At 39.6% G+C, this 21,189-nt stretch overlaps 2 protein-coding genes across 14 annotated transcripts in view; one reads left to right on the top strand and one right to left on the bottom strand.

The window, feature by feature from the left end:
- SLC17A1 (solute carrier family 17 member 1) overlaps positions 1-21,189 on the bottom strand; it is a 237,188-nt gene that overhangs the window by 146,446 nt on the left and 69,553 nt on the right. The gene's annotated exons all lie outside the window — the stretch shown is intronic.
- SLC17A4 (solute carrier family 17 member 4) overlaps positions 7,127-21,189 on the top strand; it is a 34,176-nt gene continuing 20,113 nt past the window's right edge. Inside the window, exons 1-2 of one of the 4 annotated variants that reach the window (XM_027524083.1) lie at positions 7,127-7,231; positions 15,121-15,247. In XM_027524083.1, coding sequence (XP_027379884.1) covers positions 15,157-15,247 — 91 coding nt within the window. In that variant the 5' untranslated portion in view covers positions 7,127-7,231; positions 15,121-15,156. Of the gene's footprint in view, positions 7,232-15,120; positions 15,248-18,894; positions 18,967-21,189 lie in introns of those variants that run through there. The other 3 variants (XM_027524084.1, XM_027524086.1, XM_027524085.1) reach the window with 3 other exon arrangements.

Here is a 21,189-nt window from a genome sequence, read left to right as displayed (position 1 = left end):
ATCTGGTGGTTCAATGGTAAAGAATCTGCCTGCCAATGCAAGAGATGTGGGTTCAATCCCTGGGTTGGGAAGATCCCCTGGAAAAGGAAATGGCAACCCACTCCAGTATTCTTGCCTGGGAGATTCCATGGACAGAGAAGCCTGATGGGCTACAGTCTATGTGATTGTAAAGAGTCAGACATGACTTAGCTACTAAAAACAAAACAAAACAAAACATTCACATGCAAATGATAACTGCTTTTAGCCCTCAGGAATTGGTGGCAAATCAGACAATGTTTCAAGGAATTTATGGATATGGAAATGAACAAATGAATAATTTTAGAAAAATCATATACACTTAAAAAATTATTACTACAGCAGATAATGTGTATAAAAAGTGTATGAGAGCTACTGGGTTGAGAGTCTGGTTCAACTGGGAGAGGAAGGTAAAGAAAAGTTTTCTAAGGAGAAGGTTATTTAAGCCAGACCTTGATGAGGGAATCACTAAATGCCATACAGAGGAAAGGGCAAAACCCATTGAAGGAGACAGGAAAGCATCATCAAAGGCATTGCGGTGTGGCCAGAATGGTTTCTTTGAGTAATAAAGAATCTGATATGACTAGAGATCATAGACATGCAGTGGGAAGATTTGACTGGATGGCAGCTTGGGGATGGTTGACACAAATTTTTGTGCATGCTTGTGCTAAGTCGCTTCAGTTGTGTCTGACTCTGCGACCCTGTGAACTGTAGGAGAAAAGAACCTCTAATCAAAAGTGTAGATGTTCAAAGCTTCTGAGTATGAGAGTGAAATAGTCAGATTTGTGAATTATTGAGAGACTGCTTGTATCAATAAGATGGATTATAGTGGAAAGATTGGGAACTATGAGGAAACAAAGCTAATGTGTTTGCTTGAGCCAGATACTAGGGGTTCTCTTAAGCATTCAACTTTGTCCCTAATCCCTAGAAGTTATCACTCATAGAGCCAGTGTTGTGATAGATTAAGTTCCAATGTGAGCAAACTTGCTTGCAAGGGTCAACCATTAAATTTTGGAAAATTTTGCAAACTGGTTGTTAAATAAGAAACACCATTATTAAAAATTAAATTTTATAAAACTACAATTAAATAAATTTAGAACAGGTAAAAATACACATCAATTTCTAATTATTTGCCAATGTTTACTATTAACTATGTTCTTGAGGCTATTTTCATCAACTCTACGTGAATGATAGAAATGCTATTTAATGACTTGCTATTGTGCTTTTCTTCTCAATTCTGATTTCACAGACATGCTGGTAGCTGGAAATCAGCCTGGTGGAATTTTTTACACCATGGAAATCAACAAATGCTATAAGGCAGGACTTTACCTATTGCTTTCTTGATTACCTAGATTTAAGAATGTCCTAGAGAACATGTGAATTAAAAGTGTGATATATCTGTAGCTATTGCACTGTAAAGAGCCCCAAATATTAAGGAAATATTTTCCCAGTGTTCAGAATCTATTATCTGATTCAGCAAAATAATCACTCATATCACTGACATCTGAGCAACATTCTGACATAGTTTTTTCTTGGCAGAAAAAAAAAATCAACATTTATGTTAGGACTGTATTCATTAGTCAATAGTATGAGTGACTTCTGTGATGAAATGGATAGTAATCAAGCAGTTCTTTGTAGTCTGATTTTATGATACTATTGTTGGTAATGAAATTATAAAAATGGATATTTTGTATGAAATAGCAATTCTTTCAAAATGATAGGTCTAATCTGAAACTCAAAGAGACATTTTAGCTTAAAATTTATTTCTAAAACTGTATAAAAATAGCTAACAGAATTTCATACATTAACCCTTGAGCAGTGTCAAGAGTTTTATTAACACATATGTGTATGTGTATATGTGCTTAGTCACTCAGTTGTATCCAATTCTTTTGCAACCCCATGGACTGTAGTTGGCCAGGCTCCTCTCTCCATGGGATTTTCCAGGTATGAATACTGGAGTGGGTTGCCATGCCTTCTTCCAGGGACATTTACCAACACATCACTGTCTATAACCCATACTCCATACATTTGAGATAGGTTCCTAAATGAAATAAATGTATAGAGGACAATGAAAGGCAAAGGAATACTTCATTCACTTGTTCTGTAGCCTCAAATCCTAGCTGAGGTGTGAGGCCAGATAATGGGAAAGACCGTTTTCCGTGCACTAAAGAAAATAGGAAGTCAAACATGCTCATTTTCCTCATTTTAAAATTGGAGGCTTGTTCTCAGCCTCCTGATCCTTCTACCTCAGATTTGTAGAGTAACAATCATCAAATAATAAAAGAAGATGATCTGGCCTCTTTTCAGAAAATCTGGGAAAGTTCTAAAAGCCAAAACACTTGGGCACTATTGAGGTATTGGTATTTCTCTTGAGCTACTATTCTATTTGAAAAATTGCCTTTCATATTCCATCCAATTAACAAATCCTTGGAGGCTTTCTAGAAACAGTGTCATTCTGTGAGATGCTTCAGAAGTATTAAAGGACATGCTTGGAGATAACTTCTTTAAGTCAAGACATGGGTAGCCATTCTCTTCTCCAGGGGATCTTCCCGACAGGGATCAAACCCAGGTCTCCTGCATTGCAGGCAGATTCTTTACTGTCTGAGCCACCAGGGAAGCCTGGATAATAAAGAGAATTAACTCTTGTCTACCTGGTGGGCTTGAATGTTTACCACATCTGCAAATAATAAATTCAACAAAAAGTACATCATGTCCTATCCAGTGAACTGTGTGATTCAGAGCCATGAGCATATAAACCAGAAAAACATAGTTAATTACAGCTATTATTTTGGAAAGTTAGTTGCTCTGAAAATACTTTGGTTTCTGATGATCTTTAATTAGCTTATCTGCAGCTGGAGTCCTTGATGACTGCCTCAAAGGGTTCCTCCCCCAAATCCAAGGATGATTCAATACTGGGACATCCATAAAGTGATTCACCAAATTAGTAAGTTAATACTGATAAAGCATTATGTTCATAACAAAGGTTACCAAAAATGCACTTGAAAATACTACAGTTACTCTTCAGTTAAAAACTTTTAGTAAGCTGAAGCTAACGGGATAAATTCTAAAAACTGTTGAATGAATACATCCCCAAAGAAAGCCCAGCATGTCCAGTAGTGAAATAATAGTTTTACTGTCATTTGAGTCAGGAACTTGCCCCTAAAAGTTCTTATCACCAACACTATCTTATCGTGGAATATTAGACAAAGACAGTAAGCACATAATTTAACCATGGTCAACTCTAAGCCAATTTCAGACTTTTGGATGACTTCATTGAAGGTCTAGTGTGGCTGCCAGCTTCTAAGATGGCACTCCATCACCTCTGCCTCCTAGTACTGGCACCCTTGTGCAGCCCTGCCCCCACATTATACAAGGGTTAGTCTATGGGATGCAGAAAACACAAAACAGCAGAAGTTAGAGTGTGTCACTTTGGAGATTAGGTTGTAATAGATAAAGGAGTTTCTTTTAGTCACAAAGTAGAAAAAAGAGAATCAATGGAGCTACTTATTGATTCCTAGCAATAGATTGCCAGTAAAAAGATACACTTTCTTTTACAAATTCACAGTACCCTAAAAAGAATCTTTGATTTGAATGGGGCCTCCCAAAGCTATTCACCAAAAATATCACCAATGGAGAAACACCTCTATGCCTCTTAACCCCTTGAAGCACTTCCCCACCTCCCCTCCTCCGCTGGTAACCACTAGTTTGTTCTCTGCCTCATCTGTGAGTCTGTTTCTTTTTTGCATGAAAAGACATTGCTAAGCATTAGGGAAACACAAATCAAAACGACAATGAGATATCACCTCATACCTGTCAGAAGGGCTGTCATCAAAAAGACCACACAAATATCAAGTGTTGGCAAGAATGAGGAGAAAAGGGAACCTTAGTACATGGTTGGAAGGAAGGTAAACTTGTACAACCACAATGGAAAACTGCATGTGGATTATTTTGAATTAAAGTGACCTGAGAAATCACCAGTGGAAAAAAATAATTTAAAAACCTACTCTCATCTCCTGCTTTTCCCCTAAAAGTGGAAAATAAATCTTCCATGTGAAGTCACCCTGTACCAGGAGGGTAGAATATATCACCAGACTTAGAGAATTCAAGACTAAGAAAGCTATATAAACAAATTTTGTTACTTCTTCATTAGTCAGCTGCCCCAAGTACAAGCCTCTCTGTTTTGTTACATCTTCACAAATAATTGTTTCTCTGTTTAAAAATTATATACTATAAACAACCTGTTCTGATCACTTTGGGGTCCCATTGCTATGAGAATCCACTGAGAATTAGATTTTTTTTTCCTCCTGTTAATCTTGTGTCAATTTAATCATTAGATGAGTTGAAAGAACTCAAGAGGGATAGAGGGAAATTTCCTCCTACCTGACAGAGCTAACAACAAATCCCCCATCCCAAAAAAGTATTTTAAATTCAAAATTTGCTAAAAAGGCATAATTAACACTTATTTTACATTTAAAAATTGCTTACTAAAATAAGACAAATAGGATTCCTAACATATGTGCCTAGTATATCTCAACCTAAAGCCCAATATCATGTTTGATGGTGAAATATCAGTACCATTCCCCAGAGAGTCAGGAACGTGACAAAGAATCTTTGTATCACCATCATTATTATTGATGACATTTGTGACATATTTAGGAATATTCGTCAAGGAATTTTCCAAAGAGTTGATTTATTGCATTGTGTTTAGAGGAACATCTAAAGAGAGAAATGAAAACAGATACATTACTGTACTGTGTATTACTGTGAAAAAAAAAAAAAAGCTCCTTTTTAACTACGAGGCTATAAAGTAAAACAATGTAATCCATACATCTACACCATCAAAAGCTACAGAGATTTGGGACAAACAACAAAAATACACAGTGATATTGTGAAGAAAAGTCTAAAGCTTTCTAAGAGGATTAACATGTGATTAGAAATAGCTAAGAATATAATAGCTAAGAGTAAACTTAGGCGAATCAATTGTTCCTTGAATTAAGCACATGTGCCTTCCATCTGTGTGTGCGTGTATGTGTGTGTGTGTGTGTGTGTGTGTCTGTCTGTCTGTCTATCTGTCTGTCTGTCTGTCTCTGTGTATGGTAGCTGCAGACTTCTTTTTCCCAAAAAGAGGCAAAGAGATTCTAGGAAATGTAGACAGAAAACTGAACCTCAAATTACCCCAAAATACATTTCATTTCTATATATGTAAAAAAATATAACAATATGATGAAACCAATGAAAACAACATGCTCAAAATTGTTTAGATTTGACCTGTTTCATATATTATTAATAAATATTAGAAAGCAACTCTGGGAGAACACTAATCATTAGCACACAAGGATAATCTATGATCCCAATGATTCAATATTTAGTAAATATATTAATATAAAAAGATAAATCTATGGTTGTACCACTAGATCTAATTAGGAGAGAAAAACCACACAGTTACCTGAAATAGGAAACTTTAGTATAAAGAATGAATTCAGGGAACTGGAGTAAGGACTCAGGGACTGGCTAATAGGAAGCAAAAATAACCAAAGAGTGGAGGACCAGCAGAGATAAGGCTTCCCTGGTGGCTCAGTGGTAAGGAATCCACCTGCTAATACAGGAGACGTGGGTTTGATCCCTGGGTTGGAAAGATCCCCTCGAGAAGGAAATGCCAACCCATTCCAGTATTCTTGCCTGGGAAATTCCATGGACAGAGGAGTCTTGTGGGCTAATGTTCAAGAGGTCGCAAAAGAGTTGGACATGACTTAGCAACTAAACAACTAAGATCATGGCATCTGGTCCCATCATTTCATGGCAAACAGAATGGGAAACAATGGAAACAGTGACAGACTTTATTTTTGGGGGCTCCCAAATCACTGCAGATGGTGACTGTAGCCATGAAATTAAAAGATGCTTGCTCCTTGGAAAAAAAGCTATGAACAACCTAGACAGCTTATTAAAAAGCAGAGACATTACTTTGCAACAAAGGTCCGTCTAGTCAAGGCTATGGTTTTTCCAGTAGTCATGTATGGATGTGAGAGTTGGAGTGTGAAGAAAGCTGAGCACCGAAGAATTGATGCTTTTGAACTATGGTGTTGGAGAAGACTCTTGAGAGTCCCTTGGACTGCAAGGAGATCCAACCAGTCCATCCTGAAGGAGATCAGTCCTGGGTGTTCATTGGAAGGACTGATGCTGAAGCTGAAACTCCAATACTTTGGCCACCTGATGCAAAGAACTGACTCATGAAAAGACCCTGATGCTGGGAAAGATTGAAGGCAGGAGGAGAATGGGACAACAGAGGATGAGATGGTTGGATGGCATCACTGACTTGATGGACATGAATCTGAGTAAGCTCTGGGAGTTGATGATGGACAGGGAAGCCTGGCATGCTGCAGTCCATGAGGTCGCAAAGAGTTGGACATGACTGAGCGACTGAACTGAACTGATGGAGTATAATCTATAAAATATTGAATTACTATGTTGTACATTTGAAACTAATATAGTATTGTAAATCAAATATAGTTCAGTTTAAAGAGAGAGAGAGAATCAGAGATGAGCAGACGGACAAGCATGCCTGAGTCTTATGAAATGTTTTGTTACAAAAGGGAGCAGATTCTTGATGCATGACAGAAAACCAGGAAATTCTGTAAAACAATTATTCTTCAATTGAAAAATTAAATTTAAAAAAAGGGAGAAGAATCACATGGTGTCTATTTTCACAGAAAACTCAGTGGCTTTGTGCAAATAGATATAATCAGAAAACCACAAAAATCATTAAAGTTAACCAAAATATATTAAGTTTCCACTCTGGAGAGCCTAGTTGTATTAAACAAGAGGGTGACAGAGGGAGGGCTTAAAAGACATAGCACTTCTCATGAAGAATATAATAACCCTGAGCCACCCCATAAGGCACCAGTGCTTAAACAAGGAGCATGGGCTGTCAGGCTCCTATATAAGGAGGAGCATCCATTCCAAATGGAAGATCAGGGATGATGGTGGTGGCCTCTTCTGGGCCTGAAGCATGAGCAGGATTTAATGAGCTCGATCTACTTGTCAGTGAGACAATGAAAGTAAAGTTAAAATTAAATCTTTATGCCAATAAACTCCCCTGTGGTAACACAGGGGCTAAAGGTTTAGGGTAATCATTTATCTCCTAGAGACTAGGAAATTTGGGAATGTTTAGAGAAATCGATTTGAATGGAATGAGGATCCTGTAGTCCACCTCCCTCCGGTGAGCCTTCCATCTTTTGTTCTTTAATATTCTGCTTTTGAGATGATGAGAATGGGTTTTCCCATAGAGAGCTGCTTGGTTTGCTGTTTTGCGGGTGGGGAAGAGACTTTTCCTGAGATAATTCTGAAAAGTGAGAAAGAAACCAGGGTCCCAGAACTCTAGGGAGTAAAACTCTGGGAATAAAATTATCCAAAAGGATGGCTACAGAGACCTGGAGGCAAATCAATAATTTAAAATTATACTTTTTAGAGTTAATATCACCCATTTATTGGAATTAGACTAGATAGCCTGTAGTTTAAGATTCCTAAACTGGGCTTGTTTTTATGGGATGCATTAATTAAAAAAAAATCAGTCATATCTATAGTGAGACAATAAATGTAAATTCTGGCAGAGGGAGATTTTCATAGGGGCTAACAGATCAAATAACCAAAACAGATTTGACCTTTCTAATTAATTTATGCATGGGGGAAAAGTAAAACAAAATGAAATCCCACAATGCTTTGGGAAGTAGGTAATGAGTGAAGAGTTTGGGGCAGAGAACTTTAATTTGGGGCCTATGAATAAGAGCCATGAACTGTTCTTATATATAGGAAATGCTCAGTGCGGAGACCAGACAAAGATAACATTTGTGCTATTAATAGCTCTGCCTGGTACCTTAAGGAAAAGTCTCATTCTACAGTGAACTAATCAATGGCAGATGACCAGGATATATTTAATGCAAAGGTAATAGACACAGAAACAGTCTTGGCCAGAGAAAGTGATAGGAAATTGATACAGGAATGAATGGCCCAATTTTTTTGCTGGTTCTTCCTCATTTCCTGGTCTCCAAGTAAATAGATAAGGCAAATTTATATATCTACTTGAGCCCTCTGTCCTGAACTACCGACTCATAGACACAATGCCTATTTGGCAGTCTTCCCTTCTGGATCAAACAGTCAACTCAAACCCAACATGTCCAAAATGAAACTCCTGTTTTTCTTCTGGAAACTTGCTCTCCTCTTGCTTATCTCCCCACTGCCACTGAGTGCACAGCACCATTCACTCACTCAAGCCATAATTCTAGAAGTCTCCAAAAAAATCTCCCCTTTTCCTGATCCCCCTATCCACCTCATGAGCAGTTCTTCTTGACTCTAGCTACAAAACAGATCCCCACGACAGCCCAGCCCGGATACCATTAACTCTTGAATAGGTAGCTATGACAGCCTCTTCTCAAGTCTCTTGGTTCCCAGTCTTGACCCTTGTAGACCATGCCCCCCTACAGCAGCCAAGGCAAATCCAGTCCCCTTACCTATTCACAGGACCCCACATGGTGTGTCCTCGACCACCACTTTGATCTCATCTCCCACCGTTGACCTTCTCACTCACTCTGCCCTGGTCATGTTGGACAAACTTGCTTTGTTTCTTTGCCTGGCATGCCCTTGCTCAGAGCTGCCTCTTTCTCACCATTCCCATTTCAGCTTGGATATAACTTCCTCACACAACCAAGTAAAGTAGTTAGATTTGGCCAAGTGACGCTGGTTACTAAGTTGTTGTCAGTGCTACTGTCATTATCTTCATAGCAAATGTCATTCTTACTTCTTTCATTTTGTGCCTCTCCTGGAGACTTTGCTGGAGTTAACAAGGCAGTGGAAATTGGGACAAAGCAGATACAGGGTAAGGGATGCAGGTGTGGACAATATGCTGACATCATTGCTGGTTACCAGAAAAACTAGTAAGCACTTCTGTAACAATAAGTATGGAGAGGGGAAGTTTAATGCAAACTAAGTCCTTCAGTCATAAATGCAAGAGAAAGAGCTAAGGTAGCAAAATATTCGATTTATTGGTTCAACAAATATTTACGGGATCAATGAACTAGTGGTCAGTGAACTTTCAGGTGCTGGTACACTAGAAGAGTCCTGCGAGGTATTATCATTATTTAATCACTAAGCCATGTCTGATTCTTCTGTGACCCCATGGGCTGTAGCCAGCCAGGCTCCTCTGTCCATGGGATCTCCCAGGCAGGAGTACTGGAGTGGGTTACCATTTCTTCCTCCAGAGGATCTTCCTGACCCAGGGGTCAAACCTGAGTCTTCTGCATTGGCAGGCGGATTCTTTACCACTGAGCCACCTGAGAAGCTCCCTGATAGGTATAACCTTTAGGAAAAAACGTTACTCTGAATGCTATGTCTTCGAACTAATTGCCCTAAGGGGTAGACAGGCATGATAAATTACTGTTATATCGGGATATTCAGTCCCTTCTTGTGACAGGTTTCTTGTCAGTTATAAGGCCCACTCTATTTTGCCAATGAGCAATGATTTGAATTCCAATTCAACTTTCAGTTTGTTTCTGATTTCAATATGGACTGGAGGGCTCCTTGGTCTATAATCTCTGTGTTTTAAAATGATGTAATGAGTTGCCAGTCCAGGTTCGATGCACGATACTGGATGCTTGGGGCTGGTGCACTGGGACGACCCAGAGAGAGGGTATGGGGAGGGAGAAGGGAGGAGGGTTCAGGATGGGGAACACAGGTATACCTGTGGCAGATTCATTTCGATATTTGGCAAAACTAATACAATATTGTAAAGTTTAAAAATAAAATAAAATTTAAAAAAAAGAAAAAAATAATGTAATGAGGCAACTGTTGTATTAATTAATCGCTACCCACTATAGTTGTGATGTGCACAACACAGACATTATGCAATGTTTCTATTTACACTTAAAAACAATATCATCAAAGAATCAGATATATCCATGCTCTTATGTTAATTAAAGTAGTACTCCATAGAGAGAAATTAGAAATTTTATTTTACAAGCAACTCCTGCCCTGCCCTCACTTCCCTTTACCTCTGCTCAACTCCATAACTTTTCTGATCATTTTCAGAGAGTGAAAAAGCCATTGGTTATTTTCAGCCTCCAAATAATCTCATGTGATAATTCATGGCTCCAGTCTGATGAAAAGCATACAACTCCCAAATTTTATCTAGAAGCAGAACTTCTCCTCATCTCCAGCTTGGGTCTGGTTGGGGAGGGTGGTGGTGGAAGATTTGGTTTAGCTTCTCATTCCCTTTCTCTGTCAACTCCTCTTGCCCCTCCTGGTAACTGAGGCTGCTGATCCATTTCAGGCTGGTAGTTAGGGTGGTCAGTAAAAGGCAGGAAGTATGGTTGTTCCCTGGACTCTTAAGATCTGGCACTGTGGCTCTCTAGGCTTGGGTGGATGTTCAGCATTACTCTTCTGGAGAGTTCCCTGCTGGGGACACCCATCAGTCTCTCCTTTGCCCTCTGCTCAGCCCTTACTGTTCCTCCCTCAGCCGTTGGGCATCCGGCACTCCACCTCACCTTTTGGGGAGTCATGTGGTCCCTCAAGACAGTTCTCTTGGCAGGATTTTAAAAGGCTATAACCTGGACCTCTCTAGTCATTCATATCTGGCTCAGAAGGAACCTGCATGTGTCTGTCCAGGCATCCTTGCACCTGCTGCTGTGGGAAGTCTTACAACCCTCCGATGTGCTGTGGGCCCTTCCTCTGCCCTACAGCCTCAGGCCATGAGTTGGCGCCCCATGGCCTTAGAGTCTGAGGTCTGTGTTACTCATCAGTTTCCTCCTCTCTCTCAGGCACACATAGTGGGGCACACACACACAACCTCCAGGGGACAGAAGTCAAGCTCTGGACGACCCCGTTGCAGGCAGCCAATATTGTTTGCCTTGGAGTAAGGGGCGGCATCCACCTGCTCTCTTTCATGAAGTCAGGGTGAATAAGTGACGCGCATACCAGCAACTTCCTCTAAAGAAGCTTTCTCAGGTTTGTCTCAGTTTGTGCCCTTGAAGTGAGTGCAGCAGCCTCCTCCTTCTCAAGTCTCTCCCATCACTTTAGAATAAAGGCAACACTTATTGTTTTCCTCTCAGAATAGGATATGTTCAGTCAAATTGGAATCAGGACTATGTGAATAGCCATTGACATACATTATCATGCACGAACATGGGTGCACATGGTTTTTGAAGGTGTCAGAATGAAAGATTCTGACACTTCAAACACTGCGACCTCAGTTTTTGTGAGAGTTTTTTGTTATTGCGGTTTTAAATGTATTTTTAACCATAGTAATAACTCACAAATACATTACTGTTGTAATACATTTAAACACCATGCTGTGTGCTAAGACGCTTCAGTCGTGTCCAACTCTTTGCCATGGACTGTAGCCCACCAGGCTCCTCTGTCCATGGGATTCTCCAGGAAGAATACTGGAGTGGGTTGCCATTATAGATAGATTTAAATTTCCATGTGGCCATTCCTCCCAAGGCAATGGTCCTTTTCATTCCCTTATATATATTCATAGATGACCCATGTTACCAGGTTCATGCATCTTAACTTTAAAACCAGGGCTCAGGACAATGTAGATGAGAGCTGTCACTGTCTCAGTGTTGTAAGTTTCTTTTCATCATTTTCTATTCACTTGCAAATACATAAGTTACATAATGGGATATTATGTATACATATGTTATACTTATGTAAATTTTACTATACTATACAGCAATCAAAAGGAATCCATTGAATCTACATTAAAAAGCATATAAAAAATTAAAAGATGGAAAAGTTGTAGAATCTTATACTTAATATTTTACAAACATACTTTTTTTTTTTACCTAATACGTCTTTTAAATTTTTATATGCTTTTAAAGGGCTTCCCTGGTGGCTCAGACAGTAAAGAATCTGCCTGCAATGCAGGAGACCTGGGTTCAATCTTTGGGTTGGGAAGATCCACTGCAGAAGGGAATGATAACCCACTCCAGTATTCTTGCCTGGGGAATTCCATGGACAGAGGAGGCTGATGGGCCACAGTCCATGGGGTCACAAAGACAGATCTAGTGAATTCCTTTGACTGCTATATAGTATTCTAAAGTTTACATATACTTCACTTAATTTAACTATTAATGATTATTGATTATTGTCTCTGATTTTTTACTTTTACAAATATTGCTACAAGGGGTGTCTTGGGACATACTCTGTGTGGCTGTGCAGACACCATGAAGCAGCGGTATCAGATGGAAGTGATGAAATTTGACCACGATAAACAATAGCTTATTTATTCACACTTTTGCCTAAACTTGGTGATAAAAGTCTTCTAAATATTTATGAAAGTTGATGGGTAATAAATAGAATGATATTGTTCTTTGACATCCATGTCCTTCCTTTATAATAAGGCAGAGTGCATTTACCCCATTTGTTGTTCATCTGTATTTGTCTACTGTTCTGATAGTTACCTGTTCTTCACCTATTTTCCTGTATTTTGTCTTTTTTATATTATCTTGAAAATGTTTTAAAAAAAAAACCACCACTCCTCTATCTGATATCATACTGAAATGGATTTCTTCCCTTTTGTCAATGACCTTTAATGGCAGCTATTATTATAAATAAAGCTTGTGTTTTGTATCTGACAGTGTCCTTCTGATATGTCCAGGTATAAATTTCATCTCATTGGCTTGAGACTCATTGTGATTCTTGAATCTGAGAAATATCATGTTTCATCTGTTCTGAATGAGTCTGATTCATTATTTCTTAAAGTATTGCCTCTCTCCAATTCTCTTTTTCTCCTCTTAGAATTCTTATTCAATGTATACTGGACCTTTTCACTCCATTTTCCAGGTCTGTTAACTTTGCTATCATACCTCATCATCTTACTCAGCCTTATTTGATATAATTTACTTAGCTCTACCTTCTATTTCTCTAATTCTTTCATTAGCTATGTCTAGTCAGCTAGTTTCCAATCACAGTGTCTAAATTTGTCTTTTGTATTTCAAGCAGTATCCTTCTTAAATCTGCCTATTCTTTTGTTATCTTCTTATATTTTATTTCTTCAGTTATTTTCAGTTCAGTTCAGTTGCTCAGTCATGTCTGACTCTTTGTGACCCCATGGACTGCAGCACACTAAGTTTCCCTGTCCATCACCAACTACTGGAGCTTGCTCAAACTCATGTCCATCGAGTTGGTGATGCCATCCAACCATCTCATCCTCTGTCATCCCTGTCTCCTCCTGCCTTCAATCTTTCCCAGCATCAGGGTCTTTTTCAATGAGTCAGTTCTTTGCATCAGGTGGCCAAAGTACTGTAGTTATTTAAAGGATGCTTATAGAATGTGTTTATCAGTGCAGGCTATTTTTTTGGAAGTTCTCAGCAGTTTAATCATGCTATGTGCTGAGTCTGAGGATTTGCCTTGGATGATCACTTCTATGAGTGTTTATAATTTTGGATCTTGAATTCATATTAAGTAGAGCTTCATCTTCAGTAATTCTGTGTGATCTGTGTTGAGCAAATCAGCCTAGGCCCAATTCTTCTTACTTCAGTTTTTCAGCTGAGCAAGAGTTCTCAGTTAGGACAATGTGAATTCCAAACTCCAACTTCCCAAAACATAGTTATGAATTTTTGTAACTTTCAGGAGAGGCTGAGGACAATGCACATTAGAGCTGTCACTGTCTCACTTGCTGCAAAGGGTAGAGCCTCTAACTCAGTTTTGAATTCCCTTGAGGTTTCTGGCTCTATGTCAAGATCTCTATTAATGTTGCCTTCCTGGCATGAGTCTGAGGTTTCATCCTCCATTCCCTACAAGGACCTGACAAGCCCCTGACAAAAACTGATGCTTTGTCCCCAGGCCCAAGGTTTCTGAAGAGTAAGCTCATTCCTCTAATTTTTCATTACATCCATGGAGATATCTCATACTATCTTTGAATATATGTATTTAAAAGATGCTTTCTCAGGACTTCCCTGTTGATCCAATGGTAAAGAATCTGCCAGCCAACACAGGGGACATGGGTTCGATCCCTGGCCTAGGAAGATCTCATGTGCCACAGGGCAACTAAGCCTGTACACCACCACTACTGAGACCATGTGCCCTAGAGCCCATGCTGTACCACAAGAGAAGCCACTGCAATGAGAAGCCCGAGCACTGAGAAAGCCCATGCACAGCAGTGAAGACCCAGCACAGCCAAGAATCAATAAATAAATAGTAAAAAAGATGTTTGCCAGATTCTATCTTGTATCAGTTCAGTTCAGTTCCGTTGCTCAGTTGTGTCTGACTCTTTGCGACACTATGAATCGCAGCATGCCAGGCCTCCCTGTCCATCAACAACTCCCAGAGTCTACCCAAACTCATGTCCATAGAGTCGGTGATGCCATCCAGCTATCTCATCCTCTGTTGTCCCCTTCTCCTCCTGCCCCCAATCCCTCCCAGCATCAGGGTCTTTTCCAATGAGTCAACTCTTCGCATGAGGTAGCCAAAGTATTGGAGTTTCAGCTTTAGCATCAGTCCTTCCAATGAACACCCAGGACTAATCTCCTTTAGGATGGACTGGTTGGATCTCCTTGCAGTCCAAGGGACTCTCAAGAGTCTTCTCCAACACCACAGTTCAAAAGCATCAATTTTTCAGCGCTCAGCTTTCTTCACAGTCCAACTCTCACATCCAAACATGACCACTGGAAAAACCATAACCTTGACTAGATGGACCTTTGTTGGCAAAGTAATGTCTCTACTTTTTAATATGCTATCTTGTATATCTAGATCTTATTTAGTAGATCTAGTTTTCAGGTTATTTAATCTATTGGAATCTTCCAGGTGAAATTTCAAAGAAGATTGTCAGGTTTTAACATCAAGTTGCTACTGGTAGCAGCTGAAAGATATGGAAACATAGAACTGGAAAGAAGATTATAATCCATTAAGGCAAGCCAGACCAGATCCCTCATTTGAGAAAAGCAGAGAAGTGCCATTCCCAAGACTACACATTTGGGTAGTGATAGAATCTGGACAACAAATCATGTCTCTTGAACACTAATTTAGCACTTTTTCCACTAAACATTTCCTCCTAATTCTTAAAAGAATTTGGGCCATGCTATAGGACACCTCTTTTTATATTTACTTTTATTTCAGTAGGTAAACACCAGTGTCTGGGAGAAGAGAATCAAAATGTTTAATACAGTAGAAGCCGGAACCATAGTGGGAGGTCCTGTCAATAATGATACTGTAAACATGGCTCAAGTACAAACCTCCAGGAAAGGTAAAATCGTGTACTGGGGTGTGGATAAAACTGGGATCTATGTCACTGTTTGATGATGTACAGCCTCTTCTTGAGCCTACACATTGCCAAGAATTCTATATAGCTGTAAAGCACTTTTACTGAGAATTACTTCATTTCTTGCAAGAAACCTTGAAGGTATATGGGACAGGTAGATATCAAGACACTAGATCATCAAGACATTAGGTAGAGATAAAGAAAAAAATTTAGAGCAGGTGTCAAATAGAAAATATGGAAACCAATCTAGGTTTTTCTGATACCAAGTCCAGAGACCATCCCATTTGATCTTGCCACTCATACTAGATTTAGATCTACCTCAAAGAGAACAGGCTTTTTCTTTACACCATATCATAGAAGTCACACATCCTCCTCCCTCTCAGTTAAGTTACAACTTAGTGCTTTTCAAGAGTATATCAAATAATACATTGGTGCTTCCCTGGTGGCTCAGATGGTAAAGAGTCTGCTTGCAATGCGAGACCTGGGTTCAATCCCTGGGTTGGGAAGATTCCCTGGAGAAGGCAATGGCTACCCACTCCAGTATTCTTGCCTGGGAAATCCCACAAACAGAGAAGTCTGGTGGGCTACAGTCCATGGGGTCACAAAGGGTGAGATGACTGAGCAACTAATACTTTTTCAAGAATACATCATAAGGGAAACTGTTGAACACCTTATTTTACTCTAAACTCTAAATGACTTATAACTATTTTATTCACTAATTCTCTTAAGCATATAGGCTTTTCATAAGATAAAGTTTTTTAAAAGTAAAACATTAACCAAGATGGAATGCTTTGTGAGACTCAACATTTTAGCCAGTATATCTGCTGGCAAGTCTACATGCCTTAAGGAAAAGGGGATTCGCCTAATCTTATCCATCAAAGAAGAAATCAGGAAACATGCATGCTATTTAATACTAGTCACTCTACAATTAACTACCATCTGACATTTAATGAATACTCTTTCATTGCCTCAGCTTCCTTATCTGTAAAGTGGAAGCATGTGTATCTCTAAGATCCCATCCATTTCTAAACAATAGGAGCCTATTGGATTCTATGCCATTGGCCAAATTTTCTTATCCCAACTCTCTCTCTCTAAAAATCAGTTAACTTACAAACAGAGAACTTATAAACAGTTTCCATGGCACAATATAGCATATTGGGTAAGAGTACAGATTAAGGTGCTAGACTGCCTATGTTTGCAATCCTGATTTTGCAATTTATGAGCCGTGTGACCTTAGGCAAGTTATTTAAATTTTCTGTGTCTCAGTTTCCTTATTTGTAAAAATGAGATGATAACAACAGTATTTATCTCATAGGATTTCCATGAGGATTAAATTACTTATAATATGTGAACCATTTAGAACAATGCCTGGCCTGTAGTTAAGCACTGTATAAACTTCACTATCATAATCATCTCTCATACAGTTTTTCTTCCTCAGTCTACTTTTCAGCAGTCATTGGAACTCTGGGCTAATTTGTCTAAAAGTGGAACTTAATGTGATCTTTCTAGTTTCTTCCATAGTCTTTTAGGGCATCCACCCCACCATGCTGCTTTATCCCCTGCTGACCACTTCTTGGCCCCAGCCTGTTATCACATCCGACTTAGTTATTTTGTATTTCTCATAAATGCTTATGAATAAGCCTTGCTGGCTGCTTCTTCAGTTGGCGTCCAACATCAATTTTACTCTTGTCTCTCTCTCATCTAGCCCATTCTCACTGGGCACTGCTGGGTCCTCTGTATCTCACTCTCAGGACCCTGTTGGGGCTTTCACCCAGGGCCAGGACCCCCAGAGATTACTGACATCTTTACTGGGCATGATTGTGCTTCTAAGATACTCAGAGAATCAAATCCAGGCTTTCCATGGCATGTGGGGAAATGCCCTCTCCCCCATTCTATGTCATATCTGGTCACATGGCCACAGAAGAGACTTACTTATGCTCCTATATCTCTAGAGATACTAGGTGAAAAGAGATGGACCTTCAGGTTCTGCCAGAGGTCAGGCTCTATTAAGGGTTCATATGGCAGGGTAGGGACAGACATCACCTTGACCTTCCTATCCCTTCTCTACCAAAGGCCCATGAGCTTCTGCCTGGGTTCAGTTAGATAAATGGAAGCCACTTTAGGTAATTCAAGAAAAAAAAAGACGTTTAATATAGAAGATGGAAACAGTCCATAGACTTTGGGAGGCTGGGGAAGAAGAAGTCAAGTTAGCGACTTCCAGGAAATCCTGAAGTGTAGGATGGATGGGACACAGCTAGCGATCCTGTGTAGCACACAGTGGGTGGTGTTCAGGAGAGTACCACAGGCCCAGGCAAAAACCCCGTCTACCATCACTGATCCTCCTACTCCTCCCTGCAGTGGCCTCCTCAGCACAGTGTTCAGTTCTCACTCTGTTCAGCCTTCCAAACTTTGTCCTAATGCTCTTGTAATTGGAACCCTGCTTGCATGTAGGTTGAGGATTATAGTTTCCAGGTATTTAACTATTACTGTGAAAAAGTTAGAAGGGCAGGCCTGGCAGTGATAATTAATAAACAACGCTGGACACTGCTTCCTTGCTCCCTATCAAAATCCAGCACGGAGTTAAATATACCCTGGCCTATGTTAGGAATGGCCCTGAAAGATGAGTCTGCAATAACGTTCCTTTCTGATAGTCACAGAAATCAATAAAATAAGCACAACACCTTGAGAAAATATTTTTACTTAGGTTAAAACTTGGGAATTATTCCTATCACACACTACAAATTCTAAGGCTCCTTGCTAGATTTAGTATAATTTGGATGAATTAAGGGGATGCCAAGAGGAGACAAAACTCTCATCCTTGGAGCATGGTCCCACGTTACAAGCAGAAAGGGGACGGCACTGTGAAGCCCCAGGTCAAGCTCTCCAGCTTAGATACTCTCCAGCATCTCAAGGCTGGTGGACCACAGGCCAGGTGAGGTCACCACAGACAAGGTGAGGTCTGCAGTACTGGGATATGGTGGGGAAGGCTGCTCTGTGCCCACATCTTGATGTCTCCCCCTCCACAGCTCACCAGTCTTTCTAAAGGTCTGTAGCTTAGGATCTTGGGCCAGTGCAACAGAGCAGGGGAAAACATACACAATTGCAGAACTTAACTTGGAAATTGGTGGTGGGGGGCGGGGGGGATTTTCCTCAAATTATGCAATGTCATTGTAGAATTAAAGTGCAAGAATAGCTAGTTTTCCCTGAATTGGTGAAAAAATGCCAAGGGGCCATCTTCCCACCACCTGCCTCTTGACCATATGCGTACATAATACTATCAGCACATGGCAACAGGCCTCCAACCAGTCAAGGTGGCCCAGTGCAAGGGTTATATCACACAGGAGCAAAATCACACGATTGACTTTTATAGTCCGAGACTGGAGGTATGGGTGGGAACCACAAGGGACCTATATAAATACTGAGTTGGCCAAAAGGTTTGTTCATTTTTTCCAAAACATCTTTGGTCAACCTAGTACTTTAGCACACACACATAGAAAAGGAAACAAATACATAAAAGAGAGATCACTGCATAATGAAGGCATGTCTGTCAAGTACTGAGCACTTTATATGAATTAATTCACTGAAACCTCACAAGAATCCTTCAAGCTGCCAGCATCATCTCCATTTTTCAGGAGCAAGAACTCAAGTACAGAGGGATTAAATCCTCATTTAAGGACTCATTTAAATCATCCCGGCACAAACAGGTATTATCTGGATTTAAACTACAGTGGTCTGATTATTAACCGTTATATTACATTTGTGTGCTTACTTAGGGAAATTGAAGAGTATTTTCATTTCACATTTCTCCAAGTTCTCAAGAATACTTTAAAAAAAAAAGCTTAGCATGTATGAAGTAAATCAACAGGAAAATATGAAAGAAGATGAGAAAGGTAACTAAAGAGAAAAAAATGTCACTTCAGAACTAGAACAGAATTAGTAGTAGCAAGGAAAGAAATTATCACTGTAAAAACCAAATCAGCAATGTAGAACTGAGGCTTAGTCGCTCAGTTGAGTCTAACTCTTTGTGACCCCTTGGACTGCAGCCTGCCAGGCTCCTCTATCCATGGAATTCTCTAGTCAAGAATACTGGAGTGGGTAGCCATTCCCTTCTCCAGGGGGTCTTACTGACCCACGGATCGAACCCAAGTCTCCTGGATTGCAAGCAGGTTCTTTACCATCTGAGCTACCAGGGAAGCCCCAGTAAGGAAATGATTCAAAAGATAATAGATGTGGGGCTTCCCTGGTGGCTCAGTCGTAAAGAATCCTCTTGCCAGTGCAGGAGTCGTGGATTTGATCCCTGATCTGGGAGGATCCCACAAGCAGTGGAGCAACTAAGCCTGTACACCACAATTATTGAGCCTGTGCTCTAGAGCCTGGGGTGAGGCTCTAGAACAAGGGAAGCCACTGCAATGAGAAGCCCGCACACCACAACTACAGAGTAGCCCCCACTTGCTACAACTAGAGAAAAACCCTCAAAGACCCATCACAGCCAAAAATAAACAAATAATGATAAAAAAGATAACGGGTGTGAAGAAAGCAACAAAGATTCTTCAGAAGTAAACAAAAGTAAGTTAAACATCCAGTTTACTGAGTTTATAACTTCAAGGAAAGTATATAGAAAACCAAAGAAGACAACTTAAATGTATAAAAAATGTAAGCTCAAATTATGAAAGGAATTGAAATGGAAAATATATATAAGGACTGATTTCTTGATAAAGAAGATTCTATTCAACAGCAATAAGACAATTCACTACTCGGATTGATTAGAGAGATTAAATACAGCAATCATGGGAGAAAGGGGGAGAGAAGCATTTAAAAGGTATAAGGTGCTAATTACGGGGGCATAAAGTACATGATCTTCCCTGAAAATATAATTTGTAAGTTTGAATTAAGAAATATTGTGCATCTCAAAAAAAACAAAAACAAAACTGTGTTAAAAGGTGAGAAAGTTGTTCAGAAGTTATTCCTTTTAAACAAAAAAATTGTCCCCTAGTAGATTCACTAGAAAATTCTATGAGAATTTTAAGGAGCTGAAAATACTGATATTTTCCATGCAGAAGAAATGTAAATAATTTATGGAGATGAAGGTAAAATAAAGCTCTTCACTCCTTAAGTGTGGACTGTGCGTGTGACTTTTTCCAGAGCACAGCATGGAAAGGGATAAGAAAAAAAGAGTTAACTTCACGATTAAAAAACCTAGCAAACACTACCTCAAGCAGGTAATCAAGGTTAATATCATCAGTGAGAGATCACATAGATAGCATGTATTTTTGATATGATGTCATGAAAATAGCAGTCTACCTCTATGGTCATCCTTTCAAAAAGCACGTTACTTCAGTCTAATCATGAGAAAAGCATTCGACAAGTCCCAGTTGAAGGACAATCTACAAAATATCTGACTGATATTCTTCAAAATTGTCAAAATCATCAAAAATAAGGAAAGTCAGAGAAACTGTCACAGCCAAAAGGATCCCACATGTGGTGATTAATTGGATTATGGGACCCTGAATGGGATTCTGGGACAGAAAAAAAAATCTATTAGGTGAAAACTAAGAACTCTGAATGAAGAATAGGCTTTAGCTAATAATACTAATTAATGTAGGTTCATTAATTGTGACAACTGTGCCATACCAATTTAAGATGTTAATAATAGGGGAAATGGTGTGAGGTCTGCTGCTGTGCTGCTGCGTCACTTCAGTCGTGTCTGACTCTGTGTGACCCCAGAGATGGCAGCCCACTGGGCTCCCTTGTCCCTGGGATTCTCCAGGCAAGAACACTGGAGTGGGTTGCCATTTCCTTCTCTAATGAGGTCTAGAGGAGCTCAATAACTCTGTCTGAAACTGTTCTGTAATAAAAAAAAATATTAAGAAAATAGAAAATGACTATGTATTTAAAATACTTCAGATCACAGATTGAGATGGAAAGCT

Source organism: Bos indicus x Bos taurus, chromosome 23 (genome assembly GCF_003369695.1).
Source record: "Bos indicus x Bos taurus breed Angus x Brahman F1 hybrid chromosome 23, Bos_hybrid_MaternalHap_v2.0, whole genome shotgun sequence".
In the NCBI taxonomy this organism is placed as follows: domain Eukaryota; kingdom Metazoa; phylum Chordata; class Mammalia; order Artiodactyla; family Bovidae; genus Bos; species Bos indicus x Bos taurus.
This window is presented reverse-complemented; position numbering and strand designations above follow the sequence as displayed.